The 21,608-nt window shown below is 36.4% G+C and overlaps 1 protein-coding gene across 1 annotated transcript; it reads right to left on the bottom strand.

Annotated features, from left to right (window-relative positions):
* Window positions 1–269: 269 nt before the first annotated feature.
* Window positions 270–21,020, bottom strand: LOC148855155 (phosphoglucomutase, cytoplasmic-like). The gene is made up of 19 exons (XM_088984484.1): window positions 20,523–21,020; window positions 20,310–20,411; window positions 18,575–18,656; window positions 17,469–17,524; window positions 16,678–16,791; window positions 16,472–16,534; window positions 14,696–14,815; window positions 14,499–14,599; window positions 13,327–13,386; window positions 13,118–13,217; window positions 10,691–10,848; window positions 10,483–10,578; window positions 4,263–4,326; window positions 4,029–4,110; window positions 3,765–3,940; window positions 3,593–3,669; window positions 1,309–1,441; window positions 646–762; window positions 270–557 (listed from the first exon to the last, which is right to left on the bottom strand). Exons 1-19 carry the CDS (start codon window positions 20,613–20,615, stop codon window positions 486–488), a joined length of 1,866 nt encoding a protein of 621 aa, XP_088840610.1. The 5' UTR covers window positions 20,616–21,020; the 3' UTR covers window positions 270–485.
* Between the last annotated feature and the right edge of the window lie 588 nt (window positions 21,021–21,608).

Here is a 21,608-nt window from a genome sequence, read left to right as displayed (position 1 = left end):
AACCAAATGGTTAAACCTGTATTTTTGATAAAAAAATTGTTGACTTGGTCAAAGAACAGCTGCCCCGGTGATTAAACCATTCACCTAGGGGTCAACCCTAACCTAAATATTTAGGGTTAAGGTCTAGCCTTTGCCAATCCAACCCGAAAATGCCTTGACCCAACTCGAACCTGACCCAACCCAATCCGATTGGCAGGTCTATGAGTACTTTCCTAATAATTAGGGGGATTTGCCCCCCTTGTATCCAAATTGTAATGTACCCAAATGACTTGCATGCAAAAACATAAAATCAAAATAATAGTAATTGGATAAGTTTGAATCACCATATAATCTCGGCACTCTCCCATACTGATTCATGGCACATGGCATGAACAAATCGTATGATACATAAGATTAACTCACTGAATTTCTCAGTACTGGTGTACTGCTTATGCTATAGATGTATTATTTGAATATCAAAACCTTGCTGCTGTACGGCAGTCAATCTATGTAATTACAGTGGGAGCAGATCGGCCAGTAAACTCGTCCATCTTAGAAAGCTTCAGAGCAACCTCCACCTGTTGTCAACATGGAATGAAGGTCAGTTCCAATATAAACAAAAGGCTAGGGAATGAAGGCTTGTCAGAAGGAAATAAAGATCCTTACTAGAGGATCAAGTGCTTCTTGAGAATCTCTTCCTGTCTTTGAGGAATCCTTCTCATATTGTTCAATGTAAAGACGGATGGTCGCACCTTCTGAGCCAGTTCCAGAGAGACGGAAAACCTGGAATGAAATTTATGGTGCAAGAGATGTTAAGGAGGAAACCAGAGAGAGAGAGAGAGAGAGAGAGAGAGAGAGAGAGAGACTTTCAGATCAAATATTGTTACAGCCAGGAGAATCTTGTCTCAGCTTCTGCCTTATACATATAGCTATCAGAAATCTTATGGTCTATAAATTTTCAGAAAGTTATTATTGCATTCCTTTAACCAACATTGTCTCGTTCTCACGGGAGAACTTGGGAAAAGAAATGCATATAGCACAGACAAGTATATCCAATAATTGATTTAGTCTTATACAATGTTCAGAGGAACTAAAAGAAGAAACAGTAGTATCCACCAGATTAATTAAACTAACATTTTATTGCTTCTTCAGAGATTCTAAAAATATCACAAGAATTTTATTAAAAGGTTGGATATCCATGACATAAAATTTTAATCCATCCTTATCCAAATTACACATTATCCTCTCTCACAACACATTTTCTTTACCAGTATCTGTTCTCACAACTTAATATCCAAATAATAAAGGGCATGGACAGAAATGGTTTACCAATCGTGATCCATCTTCAAACAGATATCTTACACCCTGGTGCTTTGAGATGGAGTCATCAACAGGATCTTTATATTCAAATTCATCAGCCTGGACAATATCTGGTAAATCTGATCGTATTCCCTTTGTAATCCTGTGGAGAAAAGAAACGTCAAAGCCCCCTTTTTGTATCAATAACACAGATTTCACTACAAATCAGAGAAATGCAGCAGAGTTATCAGACTGAACATTAAACAAGAAAAGAAATCTGCCAACCACAAGAAGAAGCATTAACATACTATTTTTTTTTATCAGCAAGCATTAACTTACTATTAAACCCAAGGCAAAAGACAGATTCATACTACTACATTGAGGACGAAATGTAGCAGGACTGACACGGTTGTGAACATTGTTCTACACTGACAGTATAATTGTCCATTAAGCAATTGTTTTTTTTGCATTATGAGATTTATCAGCAAGCATTAGCTTACTATTAAACCCAAGGCAAAAGACAGATTCAGACTACTCCATTGAGGACGAAATGTAGCAGGACTGACACGGTTGTGAACATTGTTCTACACTCACAGTATAATTGTCCATTAAGCAATTGTTTTTTTTTTGCATTATGAGATGATACCAAAAAAAGGTTGCTATCCTACAAAGGTTAAGATGAAAATCATCAATCACCACTATCTAAGCTCTGTCCCAATTTTAAACAATGGATCCTTTAATCATTTTCCACAACTTCCACCCATGTCCCTTTTTGGTCTGCCCCTAGCTCATCTAGCCCCTTCAACTTTTAACAGATTACTTCTTACTGGTACTGTAGATGGTCTTCTCTGCACATGCACAAACAATCTTAGTCTATTTCCCCTCATTTTATTGCCCATTGCAGCTACTCCTAGGTTACTTCAAATAAGTTCACTTCTGATCCTGTCCGAACATTCCCACTCATCCATCTCAACATTCACATTTCTGCCACAATCATTTTTTGGACATATTTTTCTTGATTGCCCAATACCCTGCTCACTTAAGATGAAAATCCAAGTTCAAAATACCACGCATATGTTTACTTGATAAGTTGCTTCATTTATCTCAACATTCACATTTCTGCCACAATCATTTTTTGGACATATTTTTCTTGATTGCCCAATACCCTGCTCACTTAAGATGAAAATCCAAGTTCAAAATACCACGCATATGTTTACTTGATGAGTTGCTTCATTTATCTGAAAACTAAACAAGGAATTTGAAATTGCCTGAAATATTTTGAGTATCGTACCAACCAAAGTTTTACCTGAACTGCAGGAAGTATTTCACCAGTCAAGCTCCAACAGTGTTTTGGCATAACATAGAAGGAGATGAACTGATGCAGTCTGCTGAACTAGTTTGAGCAGGAAGTTGTACTAGCAGCATTCAGGACCAAATTTAGTATAAGGTTAGACTTAGACCTCATGCAAAATTTTTTATATTAGGAAGAATAAAGATGCACAGCACTAGTTGAAGGGGTCTGGGGGGCCAGGGGCAGACCACTTTCTTTCCCCTTATCTTTTCTTCCCTTCCCTTCCCTTTTCTCTTTTTTTTCCTTCTCTTTCTTTTTCTTTCCCTTCCCTTTCTTTTCTTTTCCTTTCCTTTCCTTTTTTTCTTTTTTTTTCAGTCCTTTTATATGAGGTCTGCATGAGGCGCATGAGGCATACGCCTCTAGCACACCTCATGAAAAAAGCACATGAGGCGTATGCCTCTTGCACCTGAGGTGTACACCACAGAGGTGTCAGCACCTCTGGCATACGCCTCAGGGCATTTTGGGAGTGCCTCACACCTTTCAAAACACTGCTTACTATAAGTCAAAGAACTTAGGCAAGGTGCTATATATAAACATGGTTCATCCAGAACATTCAAAAATAAATAAATAAACACTTTGAATTGTTGATTCATCACTAGAGAATCCAGATAATGAAACAGAGCACATGGAGCCATCTTGTTATCTTTCTGTCAAGAAAAAATATGGCGAACTGGCCTATATATATTAGTTGATGAAAAGGCCCAATGCACCCTGCAGATCCATTCTTTTTTCTATTCAAAGATCAGCCTTCTTCTCTGTTTTCATGATGAGATAGCTTAATAACAAATAAACAAATAAATAATAAAAACATCCAACAAATTTTATCACTTTTTTTACTTCCTTCCATTTTCTTCCTAGACAACAGAACATACTTATGTTATTAACAAATAATTATAACAATAATAATAAATAAATAAGTGTTTTGAGACAAGATTCTGAGCTTTGGAACATGAAGTAGCATACTTGTTAACATCAGGAAGCGAAGATTGAAGATTGACCAAATAAGCCATTAGCTCCTTTGCTGCACCTGCATCAACATTCTTCACAACAGTTTGGAAAAGTTAAAAACAGGTAATGCATGGTTGTTATTGCAAGGAAACCGAAATGTTAAAACTGTAGAAAATATGCATCATACTTCATAGTCATATCGAGTATAAAAGTGACGACCATAAGTAGCCCAATGCTCACGAACTATGTCCTCAACGGTCACCAGTTTTCCCTCATTGAGATTGTCACTATTCCTGAAGGCAAGAATAGATAGCCAGGCTAATACTGCCCAAATTCCATCTTTCTCACGTATGTGATCTGAACCTGTAAAGAAAGAAAAAGCAAAATGCAGGTGGTTTTTGTATTGTAGAATACACTAGAAGATGGTTCCATAACTGGAAATTCTGAATACCAGTTCCAAAACTTTCTTCACCACAAATTGAGCATAACCCAGCATCCATTAAGTTCCCAAAGAATTTCCAGCCAGTAGGGACCTGTTGGAACAGAGAAATGTAACCAAATAAGGTCTCTCAAAGTCTCAAACTGATCAGAAGAGGAATTACTTTAGGGGCACTCTTTGTTTAAATTCTTTAGGAACAGAGAAAGGTAACCAGCCAGTAGGGACACTCTTTGTATTACAAGATACCTCAAAGAACTTGAGATTTAAATGTTTTGCCACAACATCAAGTGCAGCTGATGTAGGCATGCTCCTGCAGGCAACAAAACCAAAATAATCAAGTTACTCCATTACCACCATTTCTTTTGAGTGGAAAATAATTTAGCACTATTAATGAAGCATGTAATGATATGCAATAAAAGATAATTACATCCTATTTAAAAAGGTGGCAAAATACTAGGCAACATTCGAAATATTCTATGTAAAATATGCTCCTTCAAAAAAATGCAACTTGACAAAAATCTAAGTCAACTATGAAGCTTCCATACATAACCTGCCATATTTCTGCCACATGGAGGAATAATGTGGCAATCTGATACTTCACCAAGTAGGGGATCTTTGAGATTAGCCAAAAAATATTATCAGTGGAAAGCATTAGTGTTCATTGTGTGAGGATGAGGGGCCACAAGGAGATGGGGAATCTAGAAATCTTTGTCAGTTGCTCTGAGCCATATCAGGTTTTAGAGTGAACCTAGGGAAGAGCTGTTTGGGGGGCATAAATTTGAAAAGCAGGGAGGTATCTTATGACAACATTTTAGGATGTGCTTGTTCTGATTTGCCTTTAACCTACTTAGCACTTTGCTTAGGTGGTAATCAAAGGTCAAACACTTTTTGGAATCCTGCCTTAAACCAAGTTCACTAAGAGATAGACAACTTGGAAACAAAATTATATCTCACTAGGAGGCCAAATAACTTTAATTAAGTCTACCTTGTAAACATCCTAGTCTATTTCTATCTATCAAGAATTCTTCTCAAGATAGAAAAGTTGAAATGCATAACAAGGCATTATTGGGGATAGGCAATTTGACCCCTCTACTGAGGAAGTGATTATGATAGTTTCCTTTGGATATTGACAAGTTGTGGCATGTTGTGATTAAAAGTATTCATGGTTTGCTTACTTGAAAGGTAAAAGGTATTGTATTGTGTTGTATTAAAGTATGGACGGAGAGCTTCCCTCAGATAAAAATAATTACAAATTATAGCAAATAATCCTTATGTGAGCTATACAAAAAGACTATACTGCAAAATCATTATCCCATAAGATACTATTCCAATGAATGGTAAAGTCATTATAGGAGACTCCAAAAAACTCCTTTCTGCTGCATGCCCAAAAAATGATGTGCCTCACAATATTGGCAATTAACTCAAGAAACTCCATTCACTTTCCTTCAAAGCTTCTGCCGTTACTCTCTGCCCATACCAACCAACATATTGCTGCCGGTGTGAAATGCCAAAGGATTTTCCCTTTTCTACTCAACCCTTTCACCCACCAAGATGAAAAAAAGGTCACCAAGTCTTCTGGACAGGCCCAATTACTTCTGAACAGCTTCAAAAAAATGTATCCGTATACTGTAGGTTCCTGTAAAATGGATAAGCAAATGATAGACCAATTCTTCCAATTGACCACACAAGTATTCATGGTATATATTACTTGGTGTAATGGTAAAATCTCGGGCTGGGAAGCATGAGAATACAGGTTCAAGTTTGAGAAAGACCAGTTTGTGCAAAAAAAAATGCCAAAGGTTAGGACCGTATCCAATCTACCCCTCCCAAGACCCCAGATAGCTGGGACCAACATTGGTATTTCTGAGAATGGTTGAGGCATTGCTTGTTGGAAATGGGATTTCCATGTGTTCATTCAAAGCCAAATGTACATTGTATTTGATTCTCTTTACTAATAAAATGAGACTTTTTCTTATGAAGCATTCTATCTATAGTTGTATTTATCTATGACTGATAGGTCCCTAGGTAATATTATAGGGCACTCGAATGATAAGCAAGACTTACCAATGGGAGATCTGGATGACCCAGCTCCTTATAGACCTGAAATATCCTAACTAAGAGTAAATCTGGGAAACTTACTTATAAGGTTAGCACATGGATGGTTACCATAAGATGGTGTGGTATGATGATGGGTGTGTATTGGGATACACATTGATAGGATCTAGTTTGAGACTATCATATGCAAAGTTTTTTTAGTCCTTGGACCTAAGAAGTTCCAGGACTATAGGGTTATGAACATCCACTTTGACATGCCATGGACAGTTGTTGAAGATTTGCGACTATGAGACTTTGTATATTGGGTGTCTATGAGTGATTCTATGGTTTTGAGATTGTTCAATAAGGGATCTACACCTTCGGAGTTCAGACAAGAGAAGAATGTCATTGTCAAGAAGTTAAGTTGATTGGAACTTTGGCCAGGAATCCTAGTTGGACTAGGACTCTAGTAAAGAAATCCCAATAATGCTAGGGCTCCTATATAAGTCCCTAGGTGACACTAGGATGAGTATGGGAAGAAACCTTGTTGAACTGGAACTCCCAGGAATGAATCCTATTTGCACTAGGACTAGTATTTTGGTTCAACTTGTAAGATTAAGAGAATAAGGAGAGGAAGAAGAAGAGTCAAAAGGTTTGTTTGAAGGAGGTGTATTAGCTACTGTTCAAACCCTTGAAAATAAATATGTATTATAAGGGCAAGTTACAATAGTGCCCTTATTTGGCACCTAAATACAAAAGAAGACAAAGACCAAAAAGCCCTTACATTACAATAGATTCTCAACACCCCCTCAAACTAAGCATAGATATCCATCATGCCCAGCTTGCCTAAAAAACTATCAAACTTTGGCTTGTGATCTCCCTTAATGAGACAATTAGCAAGTTGGTCTTCTAATCTCACAAAGGGTAGACATATCTCTCCACTAGCTATCTTCTCTCTTATGAAATTTTGGTCTACTTCAATATGCTTTGTATAGTCATGTTGTACGGGATAATAAGCAATGTTTATAGCTGCTTGGTTGTCACAGTAGTGTCTCACTAGAGTAACAGTTCGAATTCCCATTTCTTAAGATCTTTAACCATAGCAACTTAGACAATCCATGAGCCATTTGCCTTGTATTCTGCATGATACCACATTGTCTCCCACTAAAGCACAGTGACCAAAGGTAGGTCTCCTGTCATCGACAAATCCTGTCCTCAACCGTCAAATGCCCATGGTCAGAGTACAATATTCCTTTACCAAAGCATCCCATCAAATATGCAAGAATTCTTTTGACATCTTGCATGTGAGAAGTCCTTGGCTCATGCATAAGTTATTAAAACACCAACTGCATAGGATATGTCAGCTCTAATTAAGCAGAGGTAAAGGAGTTGATTAACCAATCTCTAATAAACTCCTTTGTCCGGCAGAACATCTCCATCAGTAGCACTCAACTTGTGATTAAGATCAATTGGGGTCTTAGCCTCAATTTCCCAACCTCTTGGAGTAAGTCCAGAACATATTTTCTCTATGAAATAAAAATCCCCTTCTTTGATCTTGGAACTTCAATCCCAATAAAATATTTGAGATGAACAAGATCCTTAATTTCAAATTCAAAAGCAAGAAAGGACTTTAACTGAGTAATTCCTGAAATGTCATCAACATACACAATATCATCAACATACACAATCAACATAGTCACACGTCCATTATGATCTTCTTGAGATGGTGAAAATCCAATCTTCAAAACCACCCTTTTAAATATATCAAACTAGGCTCTAGGAGATTGTTTAAGTCCATACGGTGCCTTCTTTAGACGACAAAAGCTTTCCCCTCATTATTAGAGAAGTTCACTCCAAGAGGAAATTCAATATAAATTTGTTCTTGTAAGTCCCCAAGAGTAGAGGACAGCCAAAGACATAATCACCCAAATAGAATTCATTTTAGCCACAGGAACAAATGTCTCCTAATAGTATATGCCATAGGTTTGAGTATACCCCTTGGCCACCAAACAAGCCAAGGGGCATTACCTTTCCTTCTTGTCTTAAACAAGCAAGCACACTACTAGAGACATCTTCAAGCTTTTCATTGATAGTGTGCTTGCTTGTGCTTATTGAGTGCTAAATCATTAGAGGCTACACCATAGCAACTCTCCTACTCTCCTCCCCCTGCACTAAGCAGTAGGTGACTGAAAAAGAGGCAATGTCTACACTAAGAATGTGTTGCCTTGTAATGTCAAACTCAGGATACAAACCATCCAAGAGATCCAAGACTCTATTCTCCTCAATATACCTCCAGTACTGTTCACCATCTTCATGGTCCTTCCATTCTTGAGCCTTCAAGTGATCTATTTCTTCCCAAAGTGACTATAGAGAAGAAACATAAATGGCCACTGATCTCTCCCCCTGACACATATGACAAGCCTCCCTCTAAAGCTTATATACTCTAGTTGTATTCTTAGTCTGGGAGTAAGTGGCAACAACTTTATCCCAAATATCTTTGGCAATGGATAGGAACATGTAGTTGCGGGCAATGTGAGGCTGCATTGAGCAGACCAACCATGATACTACCAACAAGTTGTCTTGCTCTCACTTAACAAATTTGGGATCTTCAAGCTTTGGCTTCACTTCCTTGTCTATAATGAATCCTAGCTTAGCTCTTCCTATGAAGGTAAGTCTAACTGACTGGGACCACTACAGAAAGTTTGTCCCATCAAGTTTCTAGTATGGTTATCATGCTACTGGAGGTGTCCACATTTCCAGGAAGCATGCTCAAAGTATCCGTCACACCCTTGGACTACTCTATACCTCTCGATTGCCAAAAAGCACCCCAACAACAAACCAACACACAACAGACCCAAACAAATAGGTCAAAACATGGTTGGAAGCCAAAAACAAGGACAAAACTGGCTAGTAGCAAAATAAGGGCAGAGAAAAAAACTCCCAAAATTTTTCCAAGGTTTAGAAAAATACGAGACATCTTCCTACCAATCCAAAAACTTAAAACGAGCTAAAGAAATAAGGTTTCATGTAGAAAACTTATTCAAGATTGCAAAGAAAAGGCCAAATATCGAATCTAGATTTTTAGTCGATTTTTTATTGGAAAAATCAAAGCAATTCATAGAAGTTTCAAACGACTACAAGAAGCATACCAAAATGTCTCTAAACTCATGGTGTATCAAACCCTACCAAATTCAAGAGTTGGTCCCCCCTAGAGTTTGGGTCAGCAACAAATGTCTTCCCACGACCAAAAGTGGTTTTGATACCAAGTTGTAAGATTAGGAGGAGGAGAGGAAGAAAAGGAGTCAAAGGGTTTGTTCGAAGGAGGTGTGTTAGCTACTGTTCACACCCTCAAAACAAAATATTTGTATTATAAGAACAAATTACAACAGTGCCCCTATTTGGTGCCCAAATACAAAAGAAGACAAAGACCAAAAAGTCCTTACATTACAACAGATTCTCAATAATTACAAAGTCTAGAATGAACATAGAGGACTCTTTGTAGCACTAGGAACTCACAGGAAAGTTTTTAGGGCTTTCCTGATTGAACTAAGAATCCATAATATACCCGAGGGACCATATGTTACCAACTACATTGAAAGGGTTCCAAGGGAAGAAATTAAGTTTCAACAGGCTTCCCAATCAGAGTAGGACCATTGCTTAAATCCCATGTAAGGATGACTAGTCATGAATCTAATTTGGACCATTTGGGAAAAAAAGAATGAAAGGATTTTTAAGGAGAAATACAAGACTAAAGAGGACATAATAGATAGCATAAAAGTGAAAGTGGAATATTGGGTGAAACAATGGTGGGCTTCAAAGATGTCTCGGTAGATGACATTGTGGCAAAGTCCTCAACAGTAAAGGAAACCATTATCATGGAATGGAAGCCTACCCCATGCAACAAAGTAAAACTAAACTTTGATGGAAGCTTAATTAGCAATCCTGGATCTTCAAGAATTGGGGGTGTTTTTAGAAATGAGAATGGTTGGGTGATGGAAATGTATTCAGGAGTGGGAATGGAGATTACTTCAAAGCTGAAGTTATGTCATTATTACAAGGGATGAAATTGGCTAAATAACTTGGGCTTCAACAGGTGGAGGTGGAAGGTGATTCAAAGTCAGTTATTTCCTAGATGAGCTACAACAGTCCTGGTGTTTGGGCTTATAAACAAGTGATAAGGGAGATTGGCAGTATAGTGAAAGAAGTTGGAGCTACTTTCAGACAGATCAAAAGAACAGCAAATGGGTTGGCTGATGTTCTAGCAAAACAAGGGGTTTATAGTGAGTGAATGTTTTGGGAGAGTTGTAATTTGGCATTGATTGTAACTAAAGGGAGACTAGGGATGATCTCCAGTCTTGAATTGCATTGTTAACATATTTCAATTTAATGAAATATTTATTGCTGATCCAAAAAAATAGATCACTATACATACCTGGCAACTCCCTTTAAACCAGCAGAAAAGTAAGGGATGGCTTGAACTGCATTTGCAGCAATGATGGCAACAGAATCAGATGGAGTCACAAAAAACCTGACATTGAAGAAGGATTCAGAAATATAAGTTGAAAATGCTAGGCCTCATCAAAAATCCAACTTGTAGGTGTTGCTTTGCAAGGAAAGTTGAGAGTCAAGTGTGATCACACCTTTTACCAAGGATCATGTTACGATCTGCATCACCATCAGCAGCAGCACCAAACTCTGGTGGTTCATCTTGGTAATTTGTTTTAACCAATCCCATGCGTTCAACCAACTCCTTTGCATAGGTCAGGTTTGGATCTGGATGCCCTCCTCCAAAGTCCTCCTATTTTCACCAAGCCATGCATGAAGTAAACCAAAAAGAAATGTAAAGCCTAAGAAAAATAACCACCAAAAGTTTTTAGCACACAGGCAAGGTTCAAAGTAACAGAAATGCAAGGTGTATCAGAAAGGTAATTTTAAGAGGTGTATCGGGATTCACCTTGGATACGCATGAATACAGGCGAAAAATCAAGATATGTATGGATACCCTAAAAAATCCTTAAAAGTATATTAACAACAATAAAGACGAGTTTTATATGATTATAACTAGTTTATTTAAACATAAAAAAAAAAACATATTTTAATGGCTTATATAAAGTATCAGGACATAATTGGTAACCGTTGAAAACAAATGGAAGAACTAAAATGTGTGTATATACTAATATTTAGTATATATAGGTTTAGATAATATTTATAATATATACCTTAATTTTTAGTAAACAAATATAATTTGCATTTATATTTATTAGTATATAAATTTTAATAATCAAATTTTAGCATTTATTGAGTATTGACAACCTAAGAGAAGAAAGACTACTTAAGAATCAAAATACATATTATTAAGACAAATAATTAAGGTATGCATAGTGGTGGACTAATGGATGTTGTAAATGAATGATCAAGGTTCAAAACTTTCTACCTTCAACTTATGATTTTTAACAAGCTATTTCGGTGGTGTATTAATTATATTGACTTAATTAAAATTAATTAAATTTGCATTTAATGGCATCTCAAATGCCTTAATTAAAAGTGATTTAAACTAGCATTTAATTAAGTGATATTAACATTTAATGACGTATCAAATTCAAAGGCTTAATTAAAAGTGATAAATGGGAGAGAGGAGAGGGAAATTAAATTTAAATTTGAATATAAAAAGTAGAAAGGGAGGGAATGGGGGATATTAAAATCCGGGTTGTATCAGCTGTAGCGGTGGTAATTGGGCTGGTTGGGTTGGGCTTCAACCCAACCCATCTAACCCGCTAACCCATTAATGACCTAGTTATATAAAATTAAATGGGTTGGGTTCAACCCAAACCCACCTTGACCATATCTAACCCACCCAAACCCATTAATCTTATATTTATGTACTTAAAACAAAAAACCAACTCCCACTTGACAAATAAGTTGGTCATAGCTTGGTGGTAATAATAGTTGTTATTTACACAAGTGGTGAAGGTTCAAATCACATTACATGCATGTTATTTTTACACAAGTGACGAAGCCATTTGACTATGTTCGGGTTTCGGGTTTGATCGAACCACTTAGGTTCAAACCGGTCAAACCAACTTGAACTATCTAATTGGATGGTGTTCGAGCTAATCACATCAAGAGTGGTTGAACTATTTGGATTCGGATCAGTCCGGTCGGACCAGACCGGGCCGGTTTAGTCAATGACAGGTTGACTTGGACCGACCCATATCAGGTTATGCATGGGTTTGGGACCGAATCAACTGGCCCAAAGCGGGTCAAGGGAAGAAAATTGGGTCAGTCCAAATTCAGGTAGGGTTGTACACTCCGAATCAAATCCAAGCAAGCAACCAGGACTCGAGTCTGATCATGCCGGGTTTTGGCTGAACTAGTCTATCTAGGACCATTTCGGATTTGGGTCAACCCAGATCAGCCTGATATGGATCGAGTTGGGTTCGAACTGGGCTGATCGACCCAAACGAACCAAATTGAGGTGATTGGGTACGTTGATATTTAGACCAAATTGAACTAGCCCGAACTCAAGTCAAGTTGATTTGGATTTATGTCGATTTGGGTGAAGTGTGTTGATTCAAGGCAAAGCTAATTTTAGTCAATAATTAATAGAAAATTAATGCATTAATTATAATTATTTCACTCAAATGAAGAAAATTAAAAAAATGGCTAAGGAATTAATACTTGTATCTTTAGTGGTTAACCCAATGGTTATCCACAACCCAACCCATTTAAATTGACCCAATGGGTGATCAACCCATTTCCAACCTGCCAAATAAATGGGCAGGTTGGGTGGATTCAGCGGGTTGGGTGAGAAATTGCCACACCTAATCAGCTGATACATACCTTGTATAGGTCCATTTCGGAATTGTATCGACCAATACAGTCCTGAAATGGACCAATGCAAAGCCAATACAAGCCTGTATCAGTCCAATACAACAAAAAACTGCAAAACTACATAATTCTAACCATTCCGTGTATCGTGCCCATCCTGAAATGGTACGTATCAGCCAATACGTCACGAAATTTTAAACCTTGCAAACATGACACTAATGCATGAAAGTCAGCAATACCTTGGGCGTGCAGTTCAATAGTGAACTTTCATGTGCACCAAGCTCTTCAACAAAAATACGTTTTGCATAAGCTCCGGCTACTCCATGAAGAGCATCATAACTGGGAAACAGAAATGAAAGGGGATTCAAGCAATCCTATAAATATTATAAAAATTATGCAAGATTAAACATATGCTCCTTCAGATCCAAGTGCTATCCACTCTACCTACCAGAACGTGAAATTTGGAGATGCAAGCAGTTTTCTGATAGATTCGAAATCAAAAATTGACCTGGAAAAGTGAGGAGAGAATGAAGTTTTGATAAGAAGCAACCAAGTGGTCATGCATGGACCTCTGATATTATATTGCATCTGGGAAAAACCCAATATTGTCATAAAAGATGTAAAACTAAATGACAAGAAAAGCATAACTTTGAAGTTAATGACAACATAAAAGCATCAAGTGATAAGCTGTACAGTAAAACATAATTTTTCAGCTAACAAACTTTTGAGCATTTGGCAGCTATTTCTCAGTAAAATTTCCAGGACCATTTCCTATCCCTTTACTCCATCTAATTGAATTGACAAAATTCCCTTCAACGGATAAGGAGGCTAAGTCCTGCTGTCTATCAGTTCCTATGCCTGCTTGTCAGAAGGGAAATCACTTCAGCCTCATGGAATCAGAAATGCCAATGGGTCCACTAAAGGCCCAAAAGATACTTCCATCAGCCCTGTAAAAATACCCCCAATTCCATCTGCCCCAGGAACTTCCATCAAAGTGGAGTATGAACTCATGCATGATGCATCCTGCTGGGGTGGGCACTGCTAGAGATTGGGATGACAAGTGATGAATGAATAACTTCAAACAGGTTTCTTTGAGGTTGTCAGTGGACATGTCTCAATAGGCATTCCAGATTCTAGGCTATTTTAAATTAGGTGTTCTCACAATCGTCCTTGTTTTCAGCATTTTACTCCCACCAGCACTCTCCTACATGCATTAGAGTGGCATACTAGACTGCAAATTCTTTTCATTTTGTCTATATGCTTATAAATGTGTAAATATGATTAAACCCGAAAGTATGTGTAAATATCATTACACTCATATATGATTGAGCATATAAATTATGTAAAAGTTCCAGCAGCTACAACTCCCTTAACCTGGAGGATTGATCCATGGATACAAGATGCAATGTAATCTTTTCCATGAGAGGAAAAGGTTCAGCTGCATCAACATCAATGTATAAAATAATGACATAGGATTTGGGAGTGATCATTATATGACCATATATCACTATCATGTTTAATCAAGTTCAGAATAATGAAGCATGAAATTAATAGAAATTTAGAACTTTGTTCATTCCTTGAAAATTTTGAAAAAAAAAAGAAAAAGAAAAGATTGCTTACTTCATCAGTTTCACATAATCACTAGTTGAATCGAAAACATCAATGTCAAATTCTCCTTCAGGCCCCCCAAGGCTTGTCACACCTATGGTAGAAATATCTACCTAAACAAAGTATTGAAAATGGTAATATAAGAACATGATCAAAGAAAACACAGTTATGATATTCAAAGGGCAGACTTGTTAAGCTTATAGGAATACATCTGGAAGGTCTTCTGCAATGAAGTATTCCTTTATTGTTTTTGTGTTCTCATAAATCTGGTCCGTTATAGCTTCAGGAGCTGGCCCGCCATTTTCCATGTTGTATTTGATTCCAAAATCCTGATATAAAGATAAGAAATAATTGCAACGTCATTAAACCTCATGTATGTGTTCTGTAATATTTCAGCAGAATTGAGACACTGGAGAGTCGACCTATATCATTGAGAAGAAGAATTAATTTGTATAAAGAACTTAAGATTTGGTTAAATTGTGATTCTTTTACACTGCTGTCAGGCCTAGATCCCCCCCCCCTCACCCCACATACACACACACAAGAAATAAAGAAAGCTCATAGGTCACAATTTTACTAATTTAATAATTAGTTAGATTATTTTTACTGATACAATCAGTTAGATCATTCAGCCTGTAAAAATAATAGAGAACCAGGACCCATAAAGCTCACAGGAAATGTTACCAAACTCTTACAATTTATGATGCAATTCTCAATATTTCTTTGTTTCTATTTAGTATTGTTAAGAAAAACTTGTTTTAAAGCCCTTACTAGAAAATGATTTATTTAGGTTATTTAAGATAAGATGTTGCACTAAACAGAAATGAATGGAAAAAACAGGACTCATGTGGACAAGGAATAGATGATGACAATAATGCGATGACAATTATGATAATGATTCAGTTTTTTCCATTACATGTAGGTTAAAAAGCCATTGTATGTGGGTTATTTGACTTTCAAGTGAAACTTGATTATATCAACTTAGGCTTCTATGTACAAGGGATAAAATCAGTTTTCTATATGTTTTATAGGAGAACTATTCTTAACTTTTGATAAGTTTGTATAAATAGAAATTATCTTATGATTTACGATACGACTCACAATTCAATTCAATTCAACTTTCTCTACAATGATGATTTTCAGAAAATTGCTCACAACGCTATACCCAAGGTTCCAAGTATCAATACACACCGATACGCTGGATGGGGCATATCAGGTGTTTCAACCCCACACACCCCCTTTTTTATTTTTATTTTTTTTTTTTCAAAACCTGTTCAGAGGGGTTAATTTAAGGCTTCTCTACCCCCTGAAACAGGTCAAAACACCAAAGCTCATATATTTGGTGTATCGGTGGGTCACCAATACAATACGTATCAGCCAATACGAACCGATATGTAACGAAATTTTGAACCTTGGTATACCACTCACCAGTTCAACCAATGAGGTGTTGACAATACTAATTTTTTTATCAGTAAGGAAAAATTACAGTGGAGGCAGAAACACATTGGCCAAAGCACCTATGACTTGGCCTTTCAGTAAAGAAACCCACATGAAACCCCAATTCTCTTCAACTGGATATTCTGGATGGGAAAATAGGAATACGACATAAATGGATATTCCAAATTATCCAACAATTCACTTAGTTTGCTTTACAACTTAGTTTACAGAAGGAAGATTGCTCAACTAAAACCTCTAAGGCCCTACTCCTTGGCCAGTTGGCAGAAATTGAACTGAGAATATTCCTGAATATCAAGTTTCCAAGTCCAGTGATGTAATAAGCTAAGAATATGAAGGATATAAAAAGAATCAACCTAGTTTCTCAATTCAACCCTAACACTGTTAAAAGCACAAAGCATGGAACAGCTTCCACTTTCAGACTGTGCCTGAAGTCAAAGAAATAGTTTTGTAGCAACCATCAACTGAACTACTGAACCATTTCCCTTGTTAGGCAGCCTCAAATATGAACTAATCTATTTTGTGCATACCTCATGTGGACCACCTGGATTGTGACTTGCTGTCAATATAAAAGCTCCTGATGCCTTGGATCCCTGATATTGAAAATCTATTAATGAATATGATGACTATTTGCTTAACCAAATGGCCAAGAGAGAAGCATATAGCAAGGCATAGGTAGCAAAATATTCTAAGGTCATTTACTGGATTGAACTATAAAGCAAAAAGATGAACTCACATCTGCCCCAACTCTTTCACGAATCACAGCTGATACAGCAGGAGTTGAAAGTAATCCATTTTGTCCTACCCAAACACGTCTTACTCCATTTGCAGCTGCCATTTTGATTATAATCTGAAAATTATCAAGAAAATAATTTAGCATTTAAAACATAAAATGGACAGCATGGAATCCATACACACCCCAATAAACACGTATGACTTATTTGGAACTGATTCCAATACAGCATACCAGTTAAACAAAGAAGTACCTACCATTTCTAGTAGCAACTGATAACAAAATGATATAACTAATATGAAACAAAAAATATGGACCTCAAAACAATTTAAAATTTTATTATGCATATATACACGACTGCCACTGCTGCTGATAAAAAAGATGTATATATGGATATACCACCACCTTCCAAAAGAAGAACCAACAAATAAAAGGCATCCAAAGAAGGTGTTACAGTGTATAATTCAATTTCAAACATTGAAAGAAACCTTGTGAATATACCTAGTCAAAAGAATTGAAAAACAAAATTTGTAACTTAACTACAGAAAGCAATTGCAAGACTGACGATCAGCATTTATTCCATGAAACAGAATTTAGAGCTTGATGTTGGACAAAGGGATAAGGAAAATAGTAGAAATTTATTCCCTCAAATGAGAACTTCTTTATAAATTGTTTGTTGTTTCATGATACATTATTTATTGAAACTATGCTGGTTACTCAGAAAAACATCAGATCAACAGAATCAACAAGGATTGAGTGATATAGATGTATGATATATACAGTAACAAACATACCTGAATAGCTTCTTTTGAGAAATAGCGTCCATCACCAGAAACAACAATTGTGGCACCTGGAATCCACAAGCAAGTAGTTCTACACTATTAGAAATGAACAGGAGGAAGTACCAAGTGTTATGATGTGAGACAAGTAACTAAGAACGTGGGTATAATAATTGACTAACAACATTGGGCTAGAGAAAGTAGAGTTCTTTTGTCATTTATATTTAAATATGGTTTAACCAATATACCTTCTAAAAAGGGCTTTCACCAATAATATAACCCCCCAGTTGAGATGATCAAATATTTGTCTCTTTAGATCAATGACAACAATCAAATTTATTTTTTACCAATAGGAAAGAAAAGAAGGATCCATTTTAGGAATGAAGGCAACGGTATATGCAGGAGGGAAACAGTACAAGCTTTCTCAGAAGTGTTTTTGAATGAGATGCTCAAGTGTTCATTCTAGTGCCTCAGCTACCATGGTCTATCTACTAAGGGCTCCCATGCATCACACCACCACTTGAGCAGCCTCCTATTACAATTCTTTGAAAGGTCATAAATTACCCCACCCCAATGCCTAGCACTAGTTCCATCATGTTTGATCTTATGGAGTCTCCCTTTCCAGTGGGACCTGAGGATGCTGCCACCACTTCCTGTGTCATCTGTATGCTCCATGAAATGGAATGAATTATTTTTTTTCATGAAGCTCCATTCCTAAATTACCATAGAAGTTCCACAAATCCCATATAAGGATAATACACTGAAGAAGAGTCCAGTGCATCCTTTTTCCTGTAAGTAAAAGAGAATTATTTATACTATAGAAGAAAAAAAGGGGTTAATAAACCACCTCATACATAAATTACAGCCTAATGGATTTAGAGGCACATAGGAAGTTGTAAACAAATCAGCAACATGAACGTTAAACTGTAATTAGAACATAGGTGTAAGGCTTGTTAAACTCTCTAAATAAGTTGCAGAAATTTGTATTAAGTTTACATATGACAATCACCATAAAACCTTAAAATGTTATACAATCTATTTATAATGAGAGAAGAAACTAAATTACATCCAACAAAACTGGATGAGAATGCAAGACGTATCAAAAATAATGGAACATTTACCTTTCACTTTGTCGTCTGATAGTGCATTGAATGTTGATTGAACAAAATTATGCAAGTAGTTTGGATACATGAACACTTTCACCTGAAATGGTATATTGCCCAATGTCATTGTAGAACTATTAGACACAATTAAAAAGGCACATCAAAATCTTGCAATAAAACAATTTTGGATCAACAGTAATATCCACATAAAAGAGATTTTATTTTTATCCTCCACCTCTTCATCAAAGCACCTTCAGGTATTCCGAATGTCTACATGTCTACTAGCTCATCTAAAATGCAGGAAAGATACACTAAATAGGACAAATAGTTACTGAACTAAGTAGGATAAAAGAAAACAATTTGACAACTTTTTCTAACCGACCGACCGACAGGAAGAGAGGAAAGACAGATTGGTACACAGATTAATCCAACCAACCAACCAAAGTAAGGGAGGAAGGATAGGATTCTTTACACAGGTCTTTCTTCCAAGCAACAGGTTTCAGGAGGGTAGGATCCCTCTCGAACCTCCCTCTGCCTTCAAACTGCATGTGTACCATATATTATCTTTCAATTACCTCCTTCCCTACTACTACAACAGGAAATATTTATATCACAGAGATGCAGTCGCCCCTACTAGTAGCTAGCGGAAACAACAACAAAGAAAAAAAATGGAGATAACTGTGCCCATCCCTACAGAGGCAGACAGAGATGGTGTTTAATTATGACACTAAAATTTTAAATCATGTAAAAGAGAGCAATCCATGAATTTGTCTTTTCTCTGGGGTGATTTCTTGTCACCTTTCTCTCTGTATTCTCTTTTTATTTTAATGAATTTTCTTTGATCCTTCAAAATAAGAAGTTTTCTAGAAAGAAATTGGATTTGCTCCTCATAAAATTGGTCCTCACAGCCTTTGCAGCCATGCATTGGGAACATCTCCCGTTGAATAAAAACATACAAGTACGGATATGTTCAGATATACGGCTGCAAAACCTGCAAGGTGGGTTTGAGGACCAATTATGTGAGGAGCAAATCCGAACTCTTCTGGAAATGGTGCAATAATCGGTATAAAAAAAAAAAAACTCTTCTACTAAATCAGCTTGACTCAGTAAATCCTTATCCCAACTATTTGGAGGTCCTCTACAGCAACCTATTTTTCTATAAAAGCTGTATCCTCTGTTGAATTATCAATGACCTGGACTTATGTTTATGAAATGATCCTACCCATATGATAGATAGCTTTTCAGCAGAAAATCTCATTTTCTGCTTCACCCAAATAAACAGAAGCCAGCCAAATGAACAATACTATAGAAAGAAGAAGAAAACAATACAGCAACAAAGCAGCCAAAACACAAAAGAAATAAATGCAAGAAATTGGCAAAACTGCAGCAGCAAAAACAACAATAATAATAATCAGAAACCAATAGAGGCGTCGAACCTACGTAAAAAACTAGAAATTCCAAACAAAATGCAATCATTAGATCAATAAAACTACACGCATATCAATGCAATTCAAAGACATAGATTCCCATCAGAAGATCCATCGCCCAGTTACCCATGAGAATGAATACGCCTACTTCAAGAAGTTGAACCAATGCCTCAATCAATAAGAAAATAAATAAGCTTATCACAATACCAGTAGAACCAATATGATTCAAGAAAAAAAAAATACAAGAACATAGAACTAAAATCGGGGGGACTAGAAAAGAAAAAGGTAGCAATGACAAAGAAAAGACTTCACTCAATCTGGATCACCTTCTTCCTCAGACCAGAAGTTCCTGGCTTTTGGCCATCGAACGGGGTAGTCTCGACCTTCGAAACCGTGAAGAGAACCATTTTCGTACGGTCGTACCTCACCTGAAACAACAATTCAATCAAATTCTGATTGCCCACCAGACAAACTCTGAAACCCAGTATTAAGAACGAATAAAAAATAGAAAATTAGAAATAAACCATGAAAATTTTTACCAAAAGAAGCAACGAAATGTTTTCGGATCTGGAAGTCCGGATCCCCTGCTGGCAGTTAGAACTTAGGAATAGGACTTTATTAGGTAGACGCATTGAACACTCCGAATCACTGCGTTTTAACTCGAAGAGATTATTTTTCGAGTCCACGTCAAAAGTGATAAACCGGTTTACCTCTCCCCTGTGCCTCTCTTCGCATTTTCGCTGCCAGAAAGAAAAATCAATAAAACTCTGAAGAAATGTTTAGCTCTCTAAACTGCCACCACCATCATCTATTTCAGTTCAGGGGAGTGGGTGTCTGAACTTTTGCTCAGAGTTCACTGTAACAAAGAGGTTTGTCGTTAGTGTTTCAAATTAATACTGCTTATTGGATGAATGGGTTTGCTCAAAAGTTTTTCGGGTGAAGTTATTCGTAATCTCTGGGGTCTCCGGTTGGAAGGAGTGCAAACGGAAATACGTGTGGTTCACGTAGATGTAAAGTTGGTTTTGTTTTTTAGGTTCAGTTTGGAAGGAGTAAAAATTCAAATTTGTAGACTGCAAAACCTTGTATTTTATATTATTTTGTATTTATTCTATAATATAAATTTGTTTTTTTACTCCTTTCAAACTGAGCCTTTTAAGATATTTTTGTATTCTTGTCAAATGATTTTCAATTGTGAAAGATATAAACATGAATCTTTAATACTAGAATCCAACCTTTTACATTAAATGAATGCAAATATGTCTTGACTTATTATGAATATTTAAATACATTATTACCAAATGCATACAAAACTAAACTAAAATGTTACATGCATTAGAAGTATTTGCATTCTGAGCCTAATATTTGTTTATAGTTTCTACGTTCTTCTCCTTGATGAAACTCTTATTTTATTTTATCTTTTTTTTTCAATTTAATTTTTTTTTACTTAGTCTACACTCTCTATATATTTTCCATATTTGTGCAATTTGTTCTTTGTTTTTTAATTAATGGTTTTTTTTAACTTCATTAGTGCTCCTCACACCAATCTCACAACATGTATCAGCCTTATATCAGGAATATCTCCCATACTTGTATGTTATTATTCATGTCAATATGAGGAGCGGATT

This window comes from Nelumbo lutea, chromosome 4, assembly GCF_056320005.1.
Source record: "Nelumbo lutea isolate HS-2025 chromosome 4, American lotus-T2T, whole genome shotgun sequence".
NCBI lineage: Eukaryota > Viridiplantae > Streptophyta > Magnoliopsida > Proteales > Nelumbonaceae > Nelumbo > Nelumbo lutea.
The sequence above is the reverse complement of the archived record's forward strand: the minus strand, read 5'-3'. Positions and strand labels throughout refer to the sequence as shown.